At 39.1% G+C, this 23,909-nt stretch overlaps 1 protein-coding gene across 2 annotated transcripts in view; it reads right to left on the bottom strand.

The window, feature by feature from the left end:
* LOC140281776 (uncharacterized) overlaps positions 1–22,796 on the bottom strand; it is a 36,052-nt gene extending 13,256 nt beyond the window's left edge. Inside the window, exons 1-5 of one of the 2 annotated variants that reach the window (XM_072376273.1) lie at positions 22,666–22,796; positions 18,017–18,142; positions 15,858–16,532; positions 15,217–15,330; positions 14,783–14,894 (exon numbers count right to left, since the gene is read on the bottom strand). In XM_072376273.1, the coding sequence (XP_072232374.1) occupies positions 14,783–14,894; positions 15,217–15,330; positions 15,858–16,532; positions 18,017–18,104 (989 nt within the window). In that variant the 5' untranslated portion in view covers positions 18,105–18,142; positions 22,666–22,796. The remainder of the gene's footprint in view (positions 1–14,782; positions 14,895–15,216; positions 15,331–15,857; positions 16,533–18,016; positions 18,143–22,665) is intronic. The other variant, XM_072376274.1, reaches the window with a different exon arrangement.
* Between the last annotated feature and the right edge of the window lie 1,113 nt (positions 22,797–23,909).

The raw sequence follows: 23,909 nt of genomic DNA, 5'->3' as shown, positions 1-23,909 counted from the left end.
AAGTACTAGTTTTGTATGAATTGTGCTAACTTGGAATTTAAGGAATTGGAATTGGTTGGATTATGATTGGATTGAGATGACATTTGTTGGGATGTTTTGCTTTATAAATTAACTGTACTTTAATTGAAGTGACTCCAAAACCAGTGTGGGCTGGCCATCCACAACAATTAATGTAATCACCTTTTCTGTAATTCTTTATGTTGATGGGGGAGGGGGGCATTGCAATTTCTAGTGAGTAGCTATTACTTACAAGCACATGCTTGAATGGGATTATCTGTGCAGTGTATCTCCTATCATGTGTGCATGGGGCGACTGTGGAAAGAAACGACTCCCTTTTAACAGGAAGAAACCTCTGGAAAATGTGTCTCCGTTATTTAACCAGGGAGTCCCATTGAGATTAGAAATCTCTTTTACAAGGGAGACCTGGCCAAGGTAGCAGCCATACAAAATCAAAACTACATAAAACACGTACATGAAAGACAGCTATTCATACATAGTGACCTTAAAAAAAAAAAAATGACATTCCTCCTTAGCTGCATGCTTTGACACTCTAAAAGTCATTAATGGATATGGGTGCTTTTAGTTTAGGACATTTTTGGAGAATATTCCATGAGCATGGTAGGAAAATGTATTCTGGGAATTTCCCCAGCAGAGCTTTATAGATGAACCAGTGTTGTGGGCTACAAATGGTTAATGATGTCTAGCCAACTGAATCAGAGAATGTAGTGTTGAGTGAGAGATTTTGCATTTGAAATTAAATGTACATGCGTCTTACATTGAATTGAGGCTCTTTTAAGTAGAAGAGGCTGTGTGCTTGTACAGTATATTGTCATAATCATTCAGATACAAAGGTGGCTTACAGAATTTTTTTTGACAGACATGATTAATTTCTAAAATAAAAGTTATCCTCAATTCCATAGCTAGATTAAAAAATATATGTACATTAAATGAAATTAAATTAAATCAAATGTACTTATAGAATGACACCCTTTTCAATCAACGCACCATAAGATGTAAAAAATCTTAGATTGTCATAGTTTTGCAAGCAAGCTTTTGATAAAATCATAAACTTTGTTTTCTGGGCATTTAAAACCAATTTTAGATCCGTCAAAGTTCTTTGTAATAACTGAAAGTTAGACAGTCTGAAGTTCTTCTAACGCCTGTGCTGCAGAGGGACCAGATGTATAAACGATGGTTTCATCCACATACAAATGCAATAGCTTGAATGTCTTTACCCTTATAAAAATAGTATACAAAAATAAACTAGAAGCCAAAATTAAACTTTGGGGCACACCTTTAGTTATCTCAAGCAAATCTGATTTGTAGACCTCTGCTCATACCAACACATGGATCAGTCATTTTTAAATCATGCAATAGCCTTAAGGCCAAAGCCAACATTCCTGAGGTTGTCTAGAAGTAGTTCATGATCCACTGAATCAAACCCTTTTGAAAGATCTACATATAAGGTGGTGCAGTATTGTTTTCTGTCCAACATAATATGTCAATTCTGGGACCACTTCTAAAACCAGATTGAAACTCACATAAACTGTTACCAGATAAAAACTGTTTCCACTGTAAATTGACCTGAGATTCTAAGGTCTTAGCCAGGACAGAGAGTTTGGAAATGGGACGATTTATTTTAAAACAATAAGAAGTGAAGACCATATGCAGCTTTCTAAATTGTAGGTATTGTGTTTAACTAAAGACTTCCACTGAAAATGTGCGCAATAGGCTCAGCAATAATATCTGCAGTCATTTTTAAGAAGTAAGGATCCAGGTTGTCTGAACCTGCAGATTTCTGGTGCTCAGTGTCTTCTAGGGCTTTGTGTACTTCTACTTGATGAGTGGGGTGGGTTTAAAATCAAATACATCAGTTACTGGGGTAGAAGAGCATGGGTGAGGGGTGTTTCCATATGAGATGTTAAATATAGACCCTGCACTTATAAAGTGTTTATTAAACTGATTCACAATATCAGATTTGTCCTTTTATTCAGTTAAGTCAAGCTCCCCTTCCCATTTGGCTTTAACATATAATGTTGAATCTGTCCTAGAAGCCCTCAAACAGCCATACAAAACTGCCACAACCTTCAGAATAGCTTGGCTATAAGCTTGTACAGGTAATTTTATGACGGGATGTATTTTGTCCTCAGATATCTACAAATGAGGGACTATTCTATCAAAAGTATTAAAATAACTGAATAAATCTGGATTCATTAGATCACGTGTATTCTTTAGTTCCTGAAAGCTTTTCATTTCATCTCTTTTAATAGTGATACATATGGGTGTGATTCCCTTTTCTGCCCAATATTTAAATCTAGCATCATGTTTACCCGGTACAAATTTATCATCAAATGCAATCCATTTTAATAGTCCAATTTCCTATCCTATTTCCAATTGTTTCACTGTGGAATACCATGTATCTAAAGTAAAGGATATCACTGGGTTAAAATTATGCTCATCTTTGATATAAGTGGAGATCCCCGTTTCACCAATACTTGTTTGAATTGGGTATTTTAATGAGAACATTTCAATATCTTTCCATCTAGATTAGGGCTGCCACGATTAGTCGACTAGTCACGATTATGTCGACTATTAAAATAGTTGACGACTAATCTAATAGTCGATGCGTCGGTTTTTTTCTTTTCTTTTTTCAAACTTCGTTTTTCTCTCAAAGCTGCTGCGGCACCTTCCACTGCTGCGTCTGCGTTTCTGTCTTTGACACACAGGCGCAGTAGTGGTAACCGGGGTGAGCCGTGATGTCACAGGAAGTTAAACCAGACGGGCTCTGGTATCTGGCAACAAAAGTGTGGGAGCATTTTAAGAAAACTAAAGACAAATGTGCGCAATACAATATCTGCAAGGCAGAACTTGCCTTCCACAGCAGCACAACGACGATGCAGAGCACCTGAAAAGGAAGCATGTTGTTGTGGCTGATTGTGAAAGAGGGACCGTCATCTTGGTAAGCTAACTGGCTAGTTAGCTGCTAAAATGAACATAAGCAGAGAGTTAACTTGCTACTTACTCATATTGATAGCTGTAAACGTTAACATTAGCGATGACGATTTGATTAATTAGCCTTAGCGCACATATTTCATGTGTTTTCTGTAACGTTACAACAGTGATGTGTTTAAATAGGAACGCTAATGTTTTCTAACGTTACGTTTCAGTGCTAAAAAAGTATGTTCATCTTCAATGGACGGCTTTGTTACAAAGCTAGCTACATGCACACCTCAGCAAGAAAATGTCCTGACTGAGTCCAAACTGAACATGTTGGTGTTATATTTCAGTCAGTGAGACCAAAACTTTTTGTGAATAATTCCTTAGTTTCAGGTGCCTACCTCATTTGATTTAAATGCACCTATGTTTGATGCCAGAGACAAATGAAGGAAAGAAAAACCTAAAAAAAAAAAAATAATTGTTTATTGCAACAAGCTGCATATTTCATTAAAGGGTTAATGAACTATGATATTGTCTTTTTTTTTTTACTTATATACATTAAACACTCCAAGCTGAAAGATAATGATGGTTATATAAGAGCAGCTGCATCCTGGTGCGATAAGCTGTATGTTTTACTTTCAGTGTACGTATGATCCAATTAGTACACTAATCGAAAAAAAATAATCAGTGATTAGTCGACTATTAAAATAATTGTTTGTGGCAGCCCTAATCTAGATACATATCCCTCATCACACCAGTAGATTAGCTGACGCAGTTGTGCAGCAAGAAAATGTTCTTTTAGATTTGGGAGTGCCATTCCACTCTGTCTTAGTAGTTTCAGTGTGGCATAGCGTATTCTGGGCCATTTACCTCCCCATACAAATCTTGATATGCACTTATCCCATTTAAGAAATTGGTCTTTTGATACATCTACAGGCAAAGATAGGAACAAATATAGTAGACGTGCCACGGTGTTCATTTATACCACATTTATTCTGTCATTTAATCCCAGTGGGCAAGTACACCATCTACTTTGATGGATTATTTAAGTTATCTGTGACTGACTTTAAAAAAAACGCAAATTTTTTGGTTGTTGGCACATTTGGTGGCGAAATATCATAATTTACTTTATGTTTACATGGCAGTCATTTCATGAATTTGTCCACAGTACTGAGACGGCGCTAATTAAAGGTGGTAAATGACATTCGCATAAACTCTGACACTGGTAATATGTCAGTTTTGGTTGCTTGGTGGACTTGCATCACTACTATGCCCAGAGAAAAAAAGAAGCATCTTAACAGGTCCCGCTGTCCAGGCGAACCGTGATGAGAAGGCTCAAGGACATCGAGGGGAACCTAGAGCTTCAGCTGCAAAGTGAAGTGGCAAGTGTTGACTTTTTCTACTTGGCTTTGGATGAGAGCTGTGATGTCAGTGACACAGCCCAGTTACTCGTATTTGTCCGTGGGATAGCGAAGGACTTCAAGATTACAGAGGAACTGGCAGCAATGCGATCAATTAAAGGGACGACTAGAGGGAGTGATCTCTTTACAGAGGTAAATGCATGCATGGACACATTATGACTGAAATGGGACAGACTGCCAGGTGTCACAAGGGATGGTTGTCCAAATTTGACGTTGAAACATATGCAAGATAAAGTGACTGGAATCGACGCCAAGCAGAAAATTGGTATTTTTGCTTTGTATTGGACATCAGCATGAGTTGTGTAAGTGCTGAAAATGAACCATACTATTGACGTTGTAACTGAGATAGTTAACTTTATCAGGACAAGAGCACTGAATCACAGACAGTTTGTTGCACTTGTGGAGGAGCATGAGACTGAACATGGTGACATCGGCGACAACACAGCTGTCAGTTGGCTCAGCCTGGGCAAAGTGCTTAAAAGGGTTTGGGACCTGACAGCAGAGATCCCCTGCATGAAAGGTACTGCCTCCAGTAGGGGTCCTTAGGCATGACCCCCTTACCCTATCTGTAAGTCGCTTTGGATAAAAGCGTCTGCTAAATGCATGCTAAACTGGAGTCGTGGATACGTCAAAGATGAGCAACAAATTTATTTTGATATCTTTAGTATATTTTTAGGTACTACATACTGAACAAGTTTCACTGCCACTTTGAAAGACAAAGACCCACTAGTCCCACCAAACTAGTAACTCACCCTCCCCCAGCACAACAGGGGAAGGACCCTTTGAAGCTGCTCACCTCTAACAATTCCCCCACCACACAAACACCTCTGTCTCTTTTCTCTTTCTCTCTTTTATTGCGTTTGCTCACCCTAAGACAAATTCCTTGTATGTGCAAACTTGGCAATAAAGAAAAAAGGAAGGTAATCAGTCAGAAGAGGTTGGCTCCTTGGTATAATTCACAGCTGCTTTAAAGCAGACTGCAAGAAAGCTGGAGAGACTGTGTCGTTCCTCTAATTTAGAAGAGTCTCAATTAGTCTGGAAAGATAGTTTAATAACGTATAAGAAAGCCCTTCGTAAAGCTAGAACTGCTTATTATTCATCATTGATAGAAGAGAATAAGAATAATCCCAGGTTTATTTTCAGCACTGTTGCCAGCACTGTAGAAGCATCTTTAGAACCTGATTTATATTTAGACAGCTTCTGTCCAGTTGATCTCTCTGATCTAACAACAGTAATAGTCTCTTCTAAACCATCAACTTGTATTTTAGACCCAATCCCAACCAGACTGTTCAAGGAGGTTTTCCCCTTAATTGACACTTCCATATTGGATTTGATCAATCGGTCTTTGTTGACAGGATATGTACCTCAGACTTTTAAGGTTGCTGTAATTAAACCTTTACTTAAAAAACCTACTCTTGATTCAGAAGTGTTGGCTAATTATCGACCTATATCCAATCTCCCTTTTTTGTCTAAAGTTCTTGAAAAAATAGTTGCAGTTCAACTTTGTGATCATTTACATAGAAATAATCTGTTTGAAGAGTTTCAGTCAGGATTCAGAGTGCATCATAGCACAGAAACAGCACTGGTGAAAGTTACCAATGATCTCCTGTTAGCCTCTGATAGCGGACTTGTTTCTGTGCTTGTCCTGTTGGATCTCAGTGCTGCATTTGATACGATCGATCACAGCATTCTGTTACAGAGACTTGAACATGTTATTGGGATTAAAGGAACTGTATTAGGCTGGTTTAAGTCATATTTATCTGATAGATTCCAGTTTGTTCTTGTAAATGAAGAATCTTCCTCACACATTGGAGTAAGTCATGGAGTTCCCCAAGCTTCTGTGCTTGGACCAATTCTTTTTACGTTATACATGCTTCCATTAGGTAACATTATTAGACAGCATGGCATAAATTTCCATTGTTATGCTGATGATACTCAGCTGTACTCATCTATGAAACCAGATGAAACCAACAGGTTGGTCAGACTACAAGCCTGTCTTAAAGACATAAAGACCTGGATGACTCAGAACTGTCTGCTTTTAAATTCAGACAAAACTGAAGTTGTTCTCTTTGGACCTGAGCGCTTCAGGGAGAAATTGTCTAGTTATATAGTTACTCTAGATGGTATTTCCTTGGCTTCTAGTTCTACAGTGAGGAACCTTGGAGTTATTTTTTACCAGAATTTATCATTTGACGCACATATAAAACTGGTTTCTAGGACTGCCTTCTTTCATCTTCGTAATATTGCTAACCCTAACCCTCCCAAACTGCAGGTTTACTTGTTGTTCCCAGAGTTTCTAAAAGTAGAATGGGAGGTAGAGCCTTCAGTTATCAGGCCCCTCTCTTGTGGAATAAGCTGCCAGTAAATGTCTGGGAAGCAGACACCTTCTCTAACTTTATGATTAGGCTTAAAACTTTCCTTTTTGATAAAGCTTATAGTTAGGGATGGCTCAGGTAATCCTGAAACATCCCATAGTTAAGCTGCTATAGGCTTAGACCAGTGGTTCTCAACCTTTTTGAGTCGCGACCCCCAATTTAACATGCATTGCCGTCCACGGCCACCCCACACATAATCAGACAAGCCCTGAATTTTATTTTGAAACGCGTTGGGATTTTTGGAAAAACGTGAAGTAGCATCAAGAGGCTAACTTTCCGAGTAACAGACCGACAGTGGTCGCAACATCCCATCACTTTGGGGTTAAAATGTACCTAAACAAATAACGAAAACTTTATTTTCTTTTTAATGAAATAAAACGATAACCGCACGTGCTAAACTTTAACAAAACACAGTAGAAAAACAGCCCATGCTTCATTTTAAACACCTATGTTTCTGAGAGCTTAAACATGAAAAATAACAACGTGTTGGTCAAAGCAGAAATGTTTTTCTGCAACTATTTAATGTGATGGCTGGGCCTGCTTGTTTGAACAGAGCAGCTGCATTCTTGGCTTTATGTTAGACACGGCCACGCGAAGATCACTCTCAACTCTGAGGAGTCGTGATCGCTACAGCTGTGGGACGGATGAGACTCTCCGCGATCGTGTGAGCCTTTTTCGATTGGGCCACTAGATATGCCACCTCATATAAAGCTGCCAGGGCTTTTGCAGGGACAGTAGTACATTCACTCACCAGTAGTTTTTTGCCTTTTTGGTTGTTGCTCTCTGCGCTGAAAAAAAAAAATCAATTGGTTTATGAATTAAGCTGCTGTGTTTTGACTCTAAATGTCTCTTAAGTTTTACCGGCTTCAAGCTCTCGTGTGCCAGCACCTCAGAGCAAATGACACATTGTGGGTAGTCAACGCTGTTTTTTGTTGTGCAGGGAAAGCCATATTTCAAAAAGTCGGGCCGATATTTACGGAGCCTCGAACCTTTATTAGCCGCCGGTGTCGACCCGGGCAGTGCCCTTCTTTTCTCTGGTGGTGGTTCTGGTGGCTGATCTTGGGACCCCTGCTGCTGCTGACTGTCTGGAACACTTTTTCCTTTTAAGCCATCGCTCCATTTTTCCAGCTAGCAAAGTTGCTGCAGATGTGGCTAAAAAAACAACGCGCCTGTTTTAAAAAAAAAAAAAATATATATATATATATATATATATCTTTTTCTTCGTTCTCCCCCAACCCCCTCCCCCCACCACTTCACCAGAGAGTGCTTCACTGACCAGAATCTGACCCGCACAGATTAGAATCGCATACAAACGCTGCGTTGACATAATGAATTTTGGACAATGAAGCAGAAAACAACTCTCTGTTTGAAATTATGTAAATTAATATAAATGTAACAACACTTACTTTTATAATGTTTAAGTAGCCTAATGTTTAAGTTTCCGTTCTGCGATTTCAGACCATCTATGAACGCTTTCTGCAGCCGCCGCTCCTGCTGACAGCAGACCGAGGAGAAAAAACATTTCTTTGCTCTGATGTGTGAATGATAGGGCAGACATGAGACTAGTGGACAGGTTCTTAGTTGTGGTTTTGGTGTAGCCTAGTTACGACCGACAGTAACTGGTTTTGAGTAATAAAATGCCCGTTTTAAGACCAACCGCTTGTCGTCCTTCTAACGTCCAGTCGGAAGCTACATTAATTTTGTGCTTTTATATTTTTCCAAAATGATTTGGCGACCCCCAGAAATCATCTCGCGACCCCAATTGGGGTCAGGACCCCAAGGTTGAGAATGGCTGGCTTAGACTACAGGGGGACCTCATCTGTCACACCTTTCCTCACTTTGCTCTCAACAATGCTTACACTTTCCTCCCTACTTCTTGAAAACGTAACCTTAGTCTTGGTATAGGCACAACAGCCAATGATTCTTTTCAGTGTATGCTTTTCAGTATGTTGCATAGGAAAATGGTTCAAAACCTACTTCCCAAACAGAACATGAATTTGACTGTAATAATATCCATCACTGTGTTTTCTTTAACTATTTAACCTCAACCACAGTATGCTCAGCTTTAACAGTCTCACCATCTTTTTTCAAAAAGACTGACCTTAAGCATTCTGGAAATCAACGCTGTTTAAGCTTCAGCTTTCACAGGATCTCCAGTTTTCTCGTAATTTCTAAGCAACCTTGCAAATACACAACTTTTGCTCTGTAGTCTCCTGTTAATAATTCCCCTCCAAGTGTGGATCTGTAGAACCTGATTGTGTTGAAAGACACTGTGTACAGTCATTTTTGTATAAAGTCTTAAACATCAAGAGGAGCGCATCACTGCTCTGTATTGTTGCTTTCCTAAAGCAGAAGAGTCTAACCAGTAAACCCCCTTCCACATGCCATAAAGGTCACTGACAAGAGATCCCAAGTAGGGATTAATATGCCCTTTAGGCTCACGTGAGCCAAGAATGATTCTAGCAATGATAATATTCTCCTGCTTAAATCTCTCCTCACAAGGCAGATTCATTACAACTAGGTACATAACATCTACAGAATCTTTAACCTTATCATAGGGCTGAAACCAGACAACATTAAGCATGAGACCCAGATTACATGCTTCAGAGGAATGGCTTGCCATCATAAGATTGAAAGTCTTTCCAAATCTTTCCATCATACATGTCCGCATATACATTGTCAAACATTTCTCGTTCTCTCCACTTCTCACAGACTTCATAAACACCTGGTCTATGTACTAAGTCCTGCAAAGTCTTTGAAACATTTCTGTAGCTAAAGGTACGTTTAGAATATAGATATGTTAACCCTTTTTTTCCCCAATGACTGTTTTCAAAAGCAAAGTTTCACATTCCTTACAATGACGCTTTTGTGTATGTTTTGGACAAGTTTGTTATTTTCCAACATGACTACATCTTGCAGATTTTTTTTTACTTATGCCTCATCCATCGTTTACAATTATTATTCCCTCCTCAAGTGTATAGACTTTGTTACAAACTGGGCATGCCACATAGTAAATGAAGTCATCACTTTTGAGTGAAAGTATTTTTCTGACCATATATTCCACATGGTTGAAGGAATTCTTTCAGCCAAAAGTTTCAATATATCAAGTCTGAAAATGCTACCAACCACAAAAAGAAATGACCTAACCAGATCTAACAGTGCTATATTACTGTATTGCAGTTTATTTGATTGGTTATTCAGTCAATTATTCAGGACTCTACTCAGCTGGGGGGGTTAAACATTATTCCACAATCACTAAATATTATTTTCCCTTCACCACCAGAGGCGGTCCGGCATCAAGCCGAAACAACCAACAACAACAAAAAAAACTTTGATATTCCTGTTGATCATATTTCTATCAGAACTTTTACCGAGTTCTGATAGCGGACAAACTTTTATGTCCGATATATTTTCATTCACATGTGCAGTTATGTAGATGTGAAACACCTGATTAGACTACTGTATAAACTGTTTATTTAATAATACTGATATTTCATAAATGCTTATTGAAATGGTAATGTGTTTATTGGTCCAGCTAGTGATTTTGTAAAACATGATGATGGTACAGAAACCAGAATTAAAGACTGTCACACTTTAATTATGATAGTGATGTAGAAAACTTACTGTGATCTTAAAATGTCTGATAAGGTAAGATCTTAGAAGATAAAATAATTTAAGATGGTTTATAGTTTTACATGAAGGCCTACATGCCATATTTCACACAATTAATGAAGAGAACTAATGTCTCAACCACCGAGTTCCCACATTTGCATAAATGAAAAATCCGTAAATATCCCGCGGGCATCCATCATGTATGGGTCTGAATCTGTGAACATGATACACCAAAGATGCGTCGAGTATGCGGAGAGATCTAAAGTAGGAACTGTGGGGGATCAAATACACACGTATTTTCTGGATATGTCGCAGATGGGTATCCGGTTTTGGGGATTTTTCCGGGATTTTTTGCCGTCCGTATACGGGGATATCTGAAAACAGAATCCATCAGGAATGCGATGTGGATTTTCCCGTATATATTGTCCGTATATGTGACGTATACGGGAATATCACTGCATCGGATAGTACTGTATCTTTATGCTTTTAGTGCAGTGAAAGGCAAAGACATTCCAGAGCTCTCAGATGAGGATTGGGTGGCAGATTTTGCATTTGCTGTTGATGTGACTGCATTGATGAACGAACTGAACACCAAACTGCAAGACGAGAGCCTTTTTGTTCACGAAATGCATAGCCTGGTGAAGGCTTTCATGAGAAAGTTAGTTCCTTTCAAGCCAACTGGAGAGCAAAACTCTTAATCACATGTAAATCTAACTCAATTCCAGGCACTACTGTCCACACTACTGTCCACACCCGAACCTTGTACCACAAAATCTGCATGCAGAAGTCCTACTTCATCATTTTCTTCATTCACCCCTCTTGCTCAGAGCAGTATGTCTAAACTTCTCACATGTAGCCATCCTACTACATGCCCGCTGGACCCTGTTCCCACCAATCTTTTCCAATCCATTGCTCCTGCTGTAACTGCAGCAGTCATGCATGTGATTAATGCTTCACTGACATCGGGCACATTTCCTACCACATTCAAGCAAGCTCGGGTTACACCACTGCTCCAGAAACCAGGGGTCCCCCAAGGTTCAGTACTGGGACCTCTTCTCTTTGCCATATACACCACTACTATGGCTTCTCATACCACTGCAATGCTGACAATACCCGGCTCCATCTGTCATTCCCACCTGACGACCACACGGTCTCAGCACGAATCTCAGACTGTCTCTCTGACATATCAACATGGATGAAAGCCCATCACCTCCAACTTAACCTCTCAAAAACTGAACTGCTTCCCAGCCAAACCAACCATACACCACAGCATCTGCATCCAAACTGAATCCCTATCTCTTGCTACATTAAAGGTAGCTAGAAACTTGGGTGTCATTCAGCCGGCTGCTTCAGTTGAACACATGCCTGTCCAAAGTCTGTGAGTCCAGGGGACTGCATTTCATTGAGAACTTTAATTTTTTCTGGCAAAAAGATGATCTGTTAAAAGGAAAAGGCCCACATTTGAACAGAGGTGGAGTGAGACGACTGACAGATAATCTCCTCCACGCTCTGAGGCATCAGAATGGGCCAGGACCGGGGCCTGTGCTGCCGCAGAGAGAGAAGAGGAGCGACAGAAGAGCTCCTGCCTCGCCACCCAAGGACCCAAAAAAGGATTCAACCACTGCAGCACCTCCAGCATCCTGAACACAGGATTCAGCAGCTCCTCCATCACTTTCACCACAGGCCTGGGACCCACCTGCTGCATCTACACCCTTCAGAGACGTTTCTCTATTGTTTTCTTCTCCACCGTAACCCATGAGACTTCCTGATCAACTTGAAAGCTTGGTGAAATCAGGGATTAAAATGGTTCCTCTCACACCAAACATGGCAAGACTACTACTGTTTTATGGAATGATTTTATTTGCCTTCTTGTGATTTTATGTAGCTGTAAAGCACTTTGAATTGCCTCGTGTACGACTTTTGCTCTACAAATAAATTTGCTTGGACTGGATTTACTTTCTGACTTAAGATTTGGCCTTGATGTTAAATTAATGAGTTGCGAAAGATTTTAAGAGGTCGGAGGTCCAGAGAGCCAGTCCCAGTTTAAAAAAAAAAATCCCCTCTGAGGATGAATTCAGAATCATGTAAATCATGCAGAATATCTGATATGGATTTGAAGGCATATTTTGAGGCAAGTGGGGTCTGTAGCAGCCAACCATAGTGATGAGGGTCCTTGTCCCTGTTTCAAATGACAAAGAAACTGGGGTTGTGAACTCTGATCTGACACACTTTTGCTAACCCTCCTCCTTTATCTACCTCAATGATTACATCAATAAAAATTTAATCATTGGTTATAGATTTCTTCAGGGTTATGATGGAACCATTATGTTGGCAAATTCTTATATACATTTTAGGGACAAGACTTCTAACATTTATATGTATAAAACCAAGGCCTGTACTACTTTTAAAATCTGATGGAGTTGAGAAACAATGCATTAAGGTGGTAGGCCCTGCATTAAGATGAACATTTCCAGACAGCATCAATAAAAGTACAATCATACAGTTTTAGTTTACATGGGAAGGATTTGTCAGAACCTCTGTCACACACAAGCTGCAGAATCAAAAAAATCTGGTATGGTAAAGCAGCCCTTTAAAAACAGTTTTTGATCCTATTGGAGCTCTTTCACTTGCACTTGTGGGTGGTACATCTTTAACTGATGTGGGTTGATTGACTGATAAGCGAGCTTGAGAAATAATATCAAACAGGTTGACACTTGTCTGCATTGTAATAAAATAAATCCATCCATACTGTTGTTCCCCTTCAGTTCCTTTTCGTTTCTGGGTGCATATAATAAGCTTCATGTATATAAAAAACACATGTTACTGATGTTTAGCCTCTATTTATGTTTGATCAGGTGGTGGTGTAGAGATCTTAAGCGGTCGAAAATCCAGCAGATCAGCAGACCGGGAGAGAGTCCATCGACCTCAGTCAAGCAAAGGTGCAGGGTCTCACCACAGAGCAGTCCAGGTGGACAAACAGCAGAAGAACTGAGTCCACTGACAGACACTCTTTCCCTCTGTCACCAGGCCAGGAATCCAAAAATCAAGCAAGAGAGGCCGATTCCAAATTTAGGCTGGAGTAATAGCAGGAGGATATAGCAGGTGGCTCACCAAGTGTAGGTGAAGCAGAAGACAAAATGAATCAGGCATCTACTGCACCTCTGGGAAGATATGACGAGACCCAATCCCCCCCCTGATCTCTGCAATCCAACACGGGTAAGCCTCAGCCTCCGCAGTCCAAGTTTAGAGTGCTCTGGTAATCTAGAAACAACTGGTCAAAATGCATCACCCAGGAATCATAGACTGACTGGAGGATGTTCTTCTTGAGAAGTATCACTCATTCATGTCAAAATAATGTATAATATCACCAATAGAAACACCAAAACTCAGAAATCAGGCACTGACACACACTACTAGACCAATCTAGCTTCCACCTTGGAAGTGGATCTCTTAAAATGGGGTGTAATCTGAAAAGTTTCACTCAGGATTCAGAGTGCATCATAGCACAGAAACAGCACTGGATCGTTGGCTCCCTGTTAAATTCAGAATAGAATTTAAGATTCTTCTCTTCACTATAAAGCTCTTAATGACCAAGCTGCATCATATCTTAAAGGTCTCATTGTTGGATATTTTCCCAACAGAGCACTTTGCTCTCAGACTGCAGGTTTCCTTGTGGTTCCCAGAGTTTCTAAAAGTAGAATGGGAGGCAGAGCCTTCAGTTATCAGGCCCCTCTCTGTAGAACCAGCTGCCAGTTTGGCTTCAGGAAGCAGACAACCTCTCTACCTTTAAGATTAGGTTTAAAACTGTCCTTTGTGATTAAGCTTATAGTTAGGGATGGCTCAGGTGACCCTAAAACATCCCATAGTTAAGCTGCTATAGGCCTAGACTGCTGGGGGACCTCCCATAATGCACCTCTCCTCCCTCTGCTCTCTTTACTCTCCATGTACATATGACATCATTGCTGTCATTAACTTGTGTTTCTCTCTCACAGCAAGTATCTCTGGCCTGGTGTTCTGGTGCTTGTTGTCCCCTCTTTCCTGTCCTCTCAACCCCCAGCTGGTGGAGGCAGCTGGCCACCCTTCCTGGTTTTGATGGAGGTTTCTTCCTGTTAAAAGTAAGTTTTTTTCTTTCCAGTCGCCTTGTGCACGCTCAGGATGGAAGGTTGGATCCAAGAGAGGTTTCAGTGCAATCTGTTGGTTTCCTTAGTTAGGCTACTTTTTTTTTTCTTTTAAATTGGCTCTGTGTGAATTGGACTAATTTGGAATAAATTAATTGGATTCCCATTGGCTTGAACTGGACTGTATCTTTGAAGTGCCGTGAGATGACGTTTGTTGTGATGTGGTGCTATGTACATAAAACTTGACTGAAATATCCTTTTCCACATTTAACTGATGTCTATATACACGCACGCACCAAGTGACCAAACCATCTCTTACCTGTGTGGCTGTGAAAAGTTCTCTTTGAAGATGTCCTGAAGTTTCTCTCCAATGTCATCGACATGGACAGGGATCAAACTGCCATACTGCTGTAGAGACTCTTCGAGAATACCTACAAACAGAAGATAGCCAAACAATTGCCATCTTAACTGCATGCACACTACAGTTTTCAGTCAAGATTAACTATTTAGTTTCTCTTTTTTTTCTGTGATGCATGCAACCAGGTAAAAAAAGAATAAAGGCCAAGAATTTTCTTGGCATCCAAATTAAGCATCGATTGTCTAAAGCTTCAAGCCAATTACTTCAAATGGAAAATATGTCAAAATGTAATTTTGATATTTCAAAGTAAGTAAAAAAACACACTGTACATTGAAAGAAACATTTAACTATATCTGAAAGTCAGGAAATATGAGAATCCAATCTGTGATCCATACCAGTTACACAACTCATGTGCTCCTCACTAAGAGACACTTCCACTGGCTTGAACTCCGTTTCCCGTCTCAGCTTCTCCTCCTGCTTGTCTGAAGAAGGGCCATTTTTCTGATTAGCTACCAGTGACAATAAAATAAATCACACACAACATGAACGATATTTTGTATTGAACTCCAAGAAACCATTTGCTGAAAGTTAAATGTTACTTCTTCAGCTCAACTTCAAAACAATGAGGTGCAACTTGCAAGCTGATATTCCTAAAGTATACAAACAATTTTTTGTGGAAATGTGTTTGAAAAGTTACTGATTGTTAAACTTATTAGAAAAAGAATGTCATTATGTTGTCTTTTGTTCTCTCTTAACATTGATGTGGTCTTCTCCAGTAGTCTGTCAGGTTTCCAACAAATTTCAAAATTCCAGAATTTAAATTTTCATAATTCTCTTGATATTTTGGGGCCATTTTTTTTTATATACGACTACAAATACCTGCGCGCACACACACACATATATATATAAATAAATACAACCCTGGATGACTGAGAATATTAATCAACATGTATTTGTGAACTGCCTCGAGTCAGAACAAAAACTGGAACTGGCAAACAAAAGACAAGGTAGGAAAGTTAAGAGTACATATCTGTACCTCTGTAAGACACTGTGAACTGCTCCTCATTGCAGTCATCCTCTTCATCATGGTATGATGTTAGTTGACATCTTTTAATCCTTCTTTGCTTTCCATACAGTTTGTACTTTAGCCCTCTTCGACGCCACTGGTACCCCAGAGAGCATATCCACCGGGCCCTTTGGCGCCAGCTCTTCCAGTTCTGGGCAAGTTGAACTCCATGGGATCGCAGACGGCTCAGCCTCCTCAGGGCCCTGTACCTGCTAAGATGGGACCTGAACAAGTCTCTTGCTTCAGCCTGGGAGAAAATATTCTCCACAGTTGCTTCACCAACTTTATCAGCCTTCTGTTGTTGTCCGTGATGTTGGTGCTGTTGTGAATAATGGTGCTGGGTGGACTGGGAAGGAACATCTATGACCTCCCACTCCACCTTCTGCTGGTCTCTGTCCTCTTCCGCCTCATCTTCCTCTTCACCATTGTTTTCCCAAGCCTTGCCCTCAAATCCCCCCAGATTCTCTGAATACAGATTGTTTACTTCTTCCTCATCACCTATAGTCTCAATCTCACCTGTCCCATCCTCTTCATCTACATACTCGTGTGTCCACAATTTTTCCTTTTGCCCAAGCCTGAGGTGCATAGGGCTGGACACACTGTGGCCCGACACTGGATCTATTAGGTGGTCTCCAGGAATCCCACCTAAACACAAACATGGACAGCAATTACAACTGCTGTATTCAATGATGGATAATGATGACCCAATAGCGTTCAAATTTTAAGGTCCCAAACAAAATCTCCTTGAGCCAATTTCATTTGACAAATCATGAGTTTATATCGAAAATCAAGTGTTTTGAGATAAGACAACAGAGATTCAAAGATAATGTGAGAATAGCAAGTCATACAAAATTAAAAATTCAGTTTCATTCAAATAATAACATGAAATATATTCCCTTTACATTTTACTTGGAAATATGTTTTGCTTTTCCCAGAATACCTGTGGCTTCAAAAATCAACTGCTGTTGTAGTGTGTAAAAATAGACTGGTGCCAATTGTTTGCTGGGAAAACAAGACAACACCCATCTGCTATTTTTATGAAGATAAACTGTCTACCTGCACTGTGGTCCTCTACAGAAACTCAAAGACCTGCATAATCATTTAAATTTAAACGGGTCCCAGTACATGTCTGAGTCGCCTTCTAACGTATTCTGTCAGGGGAAAACCAAACCTGTTCTTAGCTAGAATCAACTTAGCACTAGCCCCAAACCAGTACTGGAACCACTTTGGTCAGAAAGGGTTAAAACAGCCATTCAAGACATCATTCCAATCGAAGTGAATGAAAAGCAAGATAGTAGACAGATCTGTATGGGGACATTTACAACCCTCCAATTGTTGTTTTTGGCCTTGTTTTTCAAAGCATCATCACTTTGCTTTGCTGTACTGTTCTGAATGCCAACACCTCTACTACGCAAAAGTTCACTTGGCATGTCATGATTTATTGAACAAAAGCTGAGGTGTGCTTTTTTTTTCCATGTCTGTACTTGGTTCTGAAAACTAGGCTGAGCAAGCAAATAGTTGTAAAGAATTGCTAAAATAAATCAAGAGAAGGTCATTCATGACCTGACTCATCTCCTTCAACATAAATCCGACTCCTTATCCAAAGTCCAAATTTGTACAGGTTAAACTCCTCTCCTTGTGTCTTAGTTAAAATTCTGCCACCTTGGCTCCACTCTGGTGGGAGAACTGACTGAAAGATCCTCAGTTTGAATAATTTAAAACAAACATCAAATACATGAGACGAGTGACAAAAAAAGCATAATCCAACCATTATGTTTTCCTAGCCTCCTACTGCTGTATTTGATCACTTCTGTCAGGTGAGCATTAAAGGTGTTGGTGGCAATGCATATATTCACTTTGAATTTAATTGACCATGGTATAACACTGTCTCATCCTCAGATATCACAGACACGAAGAGGACTTCCACAAAGGATTCACTGGCATATCCTTACTTAAAGGCCCTACAACAGCCTGCTCACTCCTCACTTTTCACTTAAGAAGGTGCATTTTAGGAATTGAGACATCTTTTTAAATGTTTAGCAGAGACTGATTTTTTGGCTCAAAGAAGAGAGGATGGAGGGTAGATTTGATAAGAGGCATAAAAAGATGTGCTCTAACTAAGTGCCCACCTCCTCCGGTGTTGTCCTGCCCTACAGCAGTTAGGCCCAGGTCTCCCTGCCAGCGATTCTGGGCCAAGCTACCGCCACTGTCTCGCATGGTCCACGGACAACCCACAATCTGCGCCAGTTCGTCACCTACAAAAAGCAAACGATGCATTAGTGGTTAAACTAAACAGCCAGTTAACAAGTTTAGGAATCTTAATTTTTTTCCAAGTTTGTGGACTCAGTAACATCAGCCATAGCTTAGTTCTAAAGAAAAATAAGTTTGTGAACCTCAAAACTATGTGCTTCTAACTCATTTTAAAGTATGATTTAGTTTCCAGTGCTGCAACACACCGATTTGCTTTACAGTCGCTTGACAGTTTTGTCGGCTTTGTTGAGTCATATTTCATACACATTGTGTGGTACAAGCCATTTGACATTTTTAATCATTTTTATGTAAATTTAAATAAATAAACAAAATATTGTTTTTCTTTCACAAACTACCCTTAATATAAGGCTGGAGTCTTTATAAGAGGGATGGGCATTTTATGGGATGTTGGAGGTCAACTAATCAAGTCTATTAAAACAGACTACGTCATGATGATGTCACAACTAAACATTAAACTAACATCACCAAAGCAGTTATTTCTTCCTGTCATTTGCTGTCAAATGAGTGTTTAGCAACAACAGAACCATTCTGGTAGAACTGTGGTAAACTAGCTTCATCCCGCATAATGTGCTGTCAACTTTGTAAACATTAGTCCGACGACTCTGCTGAGTGAAACTTAAGTCTCCTGTCCCAAACAAAAATGTATTGGTTCTTCAAAAAGTAGTTAACTATATGCGCCCTTCCTACAAACTGATTAGTTATGCACATCCCTACTTTATATGTTATAGGAATTAGAGGTCGAGGCAGATGCTACCCTTCCTGGTTGTAATGGAGCTGTAATGGAGCACCACTGTCCACCCGTTCTCTGGAGGATTCATTGAAGCTTTTTAAATGCTTAAACTGGTGTAGCCTTTGTTATATATCAATGAAAAAGAAATAATCTAATTCTTTATTAAAAGAGTCAAAGAACTTTTTTTCTTTGTTTTTAATTTCTTTTTTACTGTATCTTTTTTTATAATTCTTCTTTTATATCTTTAATGAAAATTAAATGAAATAATTAAATGAAAATGTCTGCCAGACATTTCGTCAGGTCATGGTAAACAAAATGAAAGAGGCTTAAATGTGCTGCTGCTTGAGATATAGGGGTTATTTAATCTTTGAAGTACCTTGAGATGACATTTGTTGAGATTTGGCACTACATAAATAAACTGAATTGAATGAAGAAATGTCGATCTTTAGACCAGAAACTGCAACCAATAGCAAAAGTTTCAAAAGGAAAACATTTCTTGAGAACACTTATTTTAATACCACTGTTCAAAGAGCCTTTGTGAGTTCCTAACACAATTATTCCAACGTTGTAATTAATGAGTTAATTTTTTTAGGGTACAACAACTTTGTGCATACAAATGCTTTCCTTAAGCCTCTGGGCTGTTACTATGGAGAGAAAATCGACTCAAAACATCTGTGCGTGCATAGCACTTGACTTGTGCGTGCGTACTACTTGATTTGTGCGTGCGTAACTTGCTCGAAGTTACAGACAAAACGATAACTAGGAATTCAAAAAGTCTCCTATACACACAGATCATTAAATACGACACACGAATCCCTGATACACACGCACAAAGCTATAGAACAGCACGAAGGGGTGCACAGGTACTTTAGTTCTGTTTTGTTGTTATGTTATAGCGTCCTCAAAAATCTAAATAATTAAAAGCAAGACTGAAGCTTATGCATTTGTTTTAAATAAAAGTAACGTTAATACATTTGTAAGACCTTTCAAAGTCGTATTTAAGACACTTTATTAATTTTTAAGATAGTTTTAGACATTTTAAGGCCTTAAATTCAAATTACTGGATTTTAGACATTTTAAGACTTTTTAATACCCCGCGGATACCCTGTGATGGTCCCAACCCCATTAAGAAGGCAAGAAAATCCACAAATGAACCCTTACAAGGCACACCTGTGAAGTGAAAACCATTCCAAGTGACTACCTGTTGAAGCTCATTGAAAGAAGGCCAACAGTTTGCAGCGCTGTCAACACAGCAAAGGGTGGCTACTTTGAGGAATCTAACATATAAAACCACTTATTTCACACTTTTTGTTTACTACATAATTCCATATGTGTTCATTCATAGTTATTATGCCTTCAGGGACAATCTCCAATGTAAATAGTCATGAAAAGCCATTAAATGAGAAGGTGTGTCCTAACTTTTGACTGGTAGTGTAGGTCAATTATATATTATAAGTACCAGAGCCATACTAAAATGACTAAGACACCAGCATCACACTTGGACCCATATTTATAGGTATATAATGATGTTAAGCAAAGCAAGAGGGATTATCTGATTTGACCGACAAAATATAGACAGACTGAAAATTAAAAGGTTCCTCACTGCATGAAATAAGCCACAAGGGTCTTGAGTTGCAGCCACTATCATAGCTGCTGGAATCCCCTTTACACTTAGAAAAAGTGTTTCTTTTGTCATTTCCTTTAGTTTAGGAAACACTGGTACATCTTTCAAGAAAAGGCAATAATGCCATCCCACAAATATTTGTAGCCACAGCATTCAAAGCTGATATATAGATGTCAATGGACAGGTCAAGGGTGAGATCAAAGTTAAGTCAACAAGAAGCACACAATTTAATATAGCATAAATACATGACACATTGAACGAGGAGGCAAAAAATAGGAAAGTTCTGATCCTTGAACATAAAACGATTGAATCTCTGGCAAGCAAAGGATTTGCAGGTTCTTGTCAAGAAGGAGGCCAGTTAAAAAAAAAATAAAAATAAAAAAAAAAAAAAAAAAAAAAACTGGCTTAAGTTAACACATCAGCATCAAACTGTATTTTAAATTTAATACGGAGCAGAGGAAAATAAATGGCTTAACATTAAAACATAACTCAGAACTTTTAGAGTATTAGAACATGTACGGTTAGAGTATTTGCACTTAACAAAGAAAAGAATAAGGTGTTTCAGGCCTAAGTGGTGATCCATGTCAATTCCATCACACTGATGAGGATTTATAGCTGAAACATGGTTGTCTTGTCTGCAATGAATGAGAAGACTACATCAGTGCATATCAGAGAAGACTACAACAAAGAATATCAGTGCTTTAAGTTTAGCTCTATAGTAGAGAAGACTGAGCTAATGCCACTTTTGGAGACATCCATTACTTGAGGGTAAGAAAAATATGTTATTGGTCTTCTATCTTGTGGAAAAAAATGTTATTACGTTTGTTAATATCTGTTTGCCATCTTCAAGTCTGAGGGCATCTGATCCTGAGGTCTCTAATAAAAGAGTTACATATCCCTACAGAGATGCACGTGTCCATTTTCAAACGACTTTTCTTTGAGTATTGTAGAGTTTGACTTTCAAGAAAAATGGGAAATGTCTGACGACCTATCGCAATTGCTTGCTGAGTGCATCCACTCCAGTCACTTTTGGCCTCTGCAGATTGCAAACTGCTGTAAAATACTTCAGTAATATGCACATCAGCAGAAGATAATAAGCTATCAACTTACTGGTAAGGTTTGGTTTAGTTTCAGTTCCAATCAACTGAGACACAGATGAACTCATCAATTTTGTTTGTCTAGTTATTCAGTTCTGTTCCAAACAACAAACCACATGATTTTCTCATCAAGATTTGTTTCCGAAACATAGACTGGCAGGTTCATATTTCCATTGCCTTTACCCAATGGTCAGTTATCATATTTCTCAATCAAATGAATTCATCTGTAGACAAAAGGCACATTCATTATATAAATAAGTAGATCTTTAAATATGGTGCGGCAACATATTCATTGCTGTTTAAATAGGGAAAGTGTTTTTTTGCAAATACCCTAAATGCAAACTGGCTCAACTTTCCGTAAAACCGTCCTCCTCGAGGCACGTTCGTACCTTTCGTAAAAACTGTATGACTTTGATGAGAGTTCAACATTTCTGAGTAAACTGTCCATTAAATATAGTGTCAAGACATCAAAAACCACAAGGCATGATGTACAACAAGGTTGTTCCCTTTCAAATTGCAATCTAATCACCATGTGCACCTCAGTAAGCCAGATGCGATTTACGTGGCTATTCAATGTAATTTCTGTCTGCAGCAACGTGAATAACGGAATAAAGGCGGTAATTAGTGCTTAAAAAACCCAATAATTGATTAGCCTGGAAAATTACTTTATATGGCATTTTGGTAAAATGCCCCATACTAAGAACTCATTCAGGAACTAGATCATTATAGTACTATATTGTGCGCGCGGAGCTAGCAGAATGGCCGTCAGTTTCACCACTTCAGCTTTAATACAACACACAATAAACTCAAATATCCTTTCATCCAACTACAGTTAGCTAAAGTTGTTGCACCACCCCGGGAAACAATATGCAATAAGTGAAATTACCGGAATTCTTCGATAACTTGTCATCTGTCCGTGCTAACATGTTAGCCGTTAGCCATGTTGTCCCCAGCTACCAAGGCACTATGTATGCAGATAGCATGCTAGCAACAACTCATTTAAAAACCCAGCGCCTGCATGCCTAACATCGTTACATGTAATGACTGTTTACTTACCTTTCAGCTGCAAATTTTCTAACTGAATTATGAACGTTTATTTTTCAAAAAAAAGAACCAAGACCAATTCTGAGTGCTATGAACCCTCATTCAATTAAATCAGGTGTGGAACAGCCAGATGTCGCCCTTCTTGTTTGTGGTTTATTGATAGTTAGCAAATGGTTTTGCAAAACTGCCACCTACTGGACTGGAGTGTGGAGCAGAATAGTAACGGTCATGTATGGATTCACCACGGACCTGTGCAGGGTGTACCCCGCCTCTCGCTCAATTATGCCATTACTTTGACTTAGCCTTTAAACTTGTTAATATATTCATATTAATTACACCCTCAGACAGACATCACTTTCCGTTGGTTCAGTCCAGCACGTTCCACAGGTCAAAGGCTGGTTTGACAGTAAATTTCTCAGTTGCAGAGTGGGCCCAGTTTACTGTTCACAGGTAAGTGTCATGAAAATCAACTGTAATCCCTGACTAAAAACAGAGCATATAAAAATGTACTAGTTTATGTGAAATGAAAATTTTTTGGCTCATACATTAGCTGAAAGTAGAAACAGCGTTTTTTTGTAAAATCTTTTGATGCGTTTTTATTTGAAATTAAATCGCGATATCCGCAGATACTGTACGTTGCCCCATTGTTAATTCATGCCAACTTTGTTGTTAAACAGTTGCCATTGACGGCGGCGCCACCAAACAAGAAGTTTGCTCATATGTCGGCGAAACTTTGACTTCTGAAGACCAAATTTGGTCGCACGCTTCAAGACTCCTTCCGAAGCATGCGAGAGAAAAAAATTCAATTAAATTTTATTTATATAGCGTTAAATTACAACAATTGTCATCGTGCCAAAATTGTGCTATTCGGCCACTGGGGGGACGCTGTAATTTTCTCTAAGTGAGATGGCTGCACCTGCAGACAAAAACTATAAAGTCTGTAACCTCATGCACCAACAATTTTACAAAATGAGTTATATTAGTTTCATATATAATGCACACAAATAGTGACACATTACTCTTGTTTACATATATATTTTTTGACATTGTTGAAATTCATAAATTCTATTTGAAGCACGCATATTTTTTGTATTTTCAACTTTGTTCATTTCTTTTTTTTTGTTTTAAGGTGCTGGGGAAGTCTGTTCTGCTGCTGAGGGCTGCTGACACATTGGACAGAAAAGGAGGTTTTCTGGAATGGAGCAGTGTTGCATACAGCAGTGGTTCTCAACCTTTTTGAGTCGCGACCCCCAATT

This window comes from Leuresthes tenuis, unplaced genomic scaffold (genome assembly GCF_036924035.1).
Source record: "Leuresthes tenuis unplaced genomic scaffold, fLeuTen1.0.hap1 SCAF_22, whole genome shotgun sequence".
Lineage (NCBI taxonomy): Eukaryota > Metazoa > Chordata > Actinopteri > Atheriniformes > Atherinopsidae > Leuresthes > Leuresthes tenuis.
This window is presented reverse-complemented; position numbering and strand designations above follow the sequence as displayed.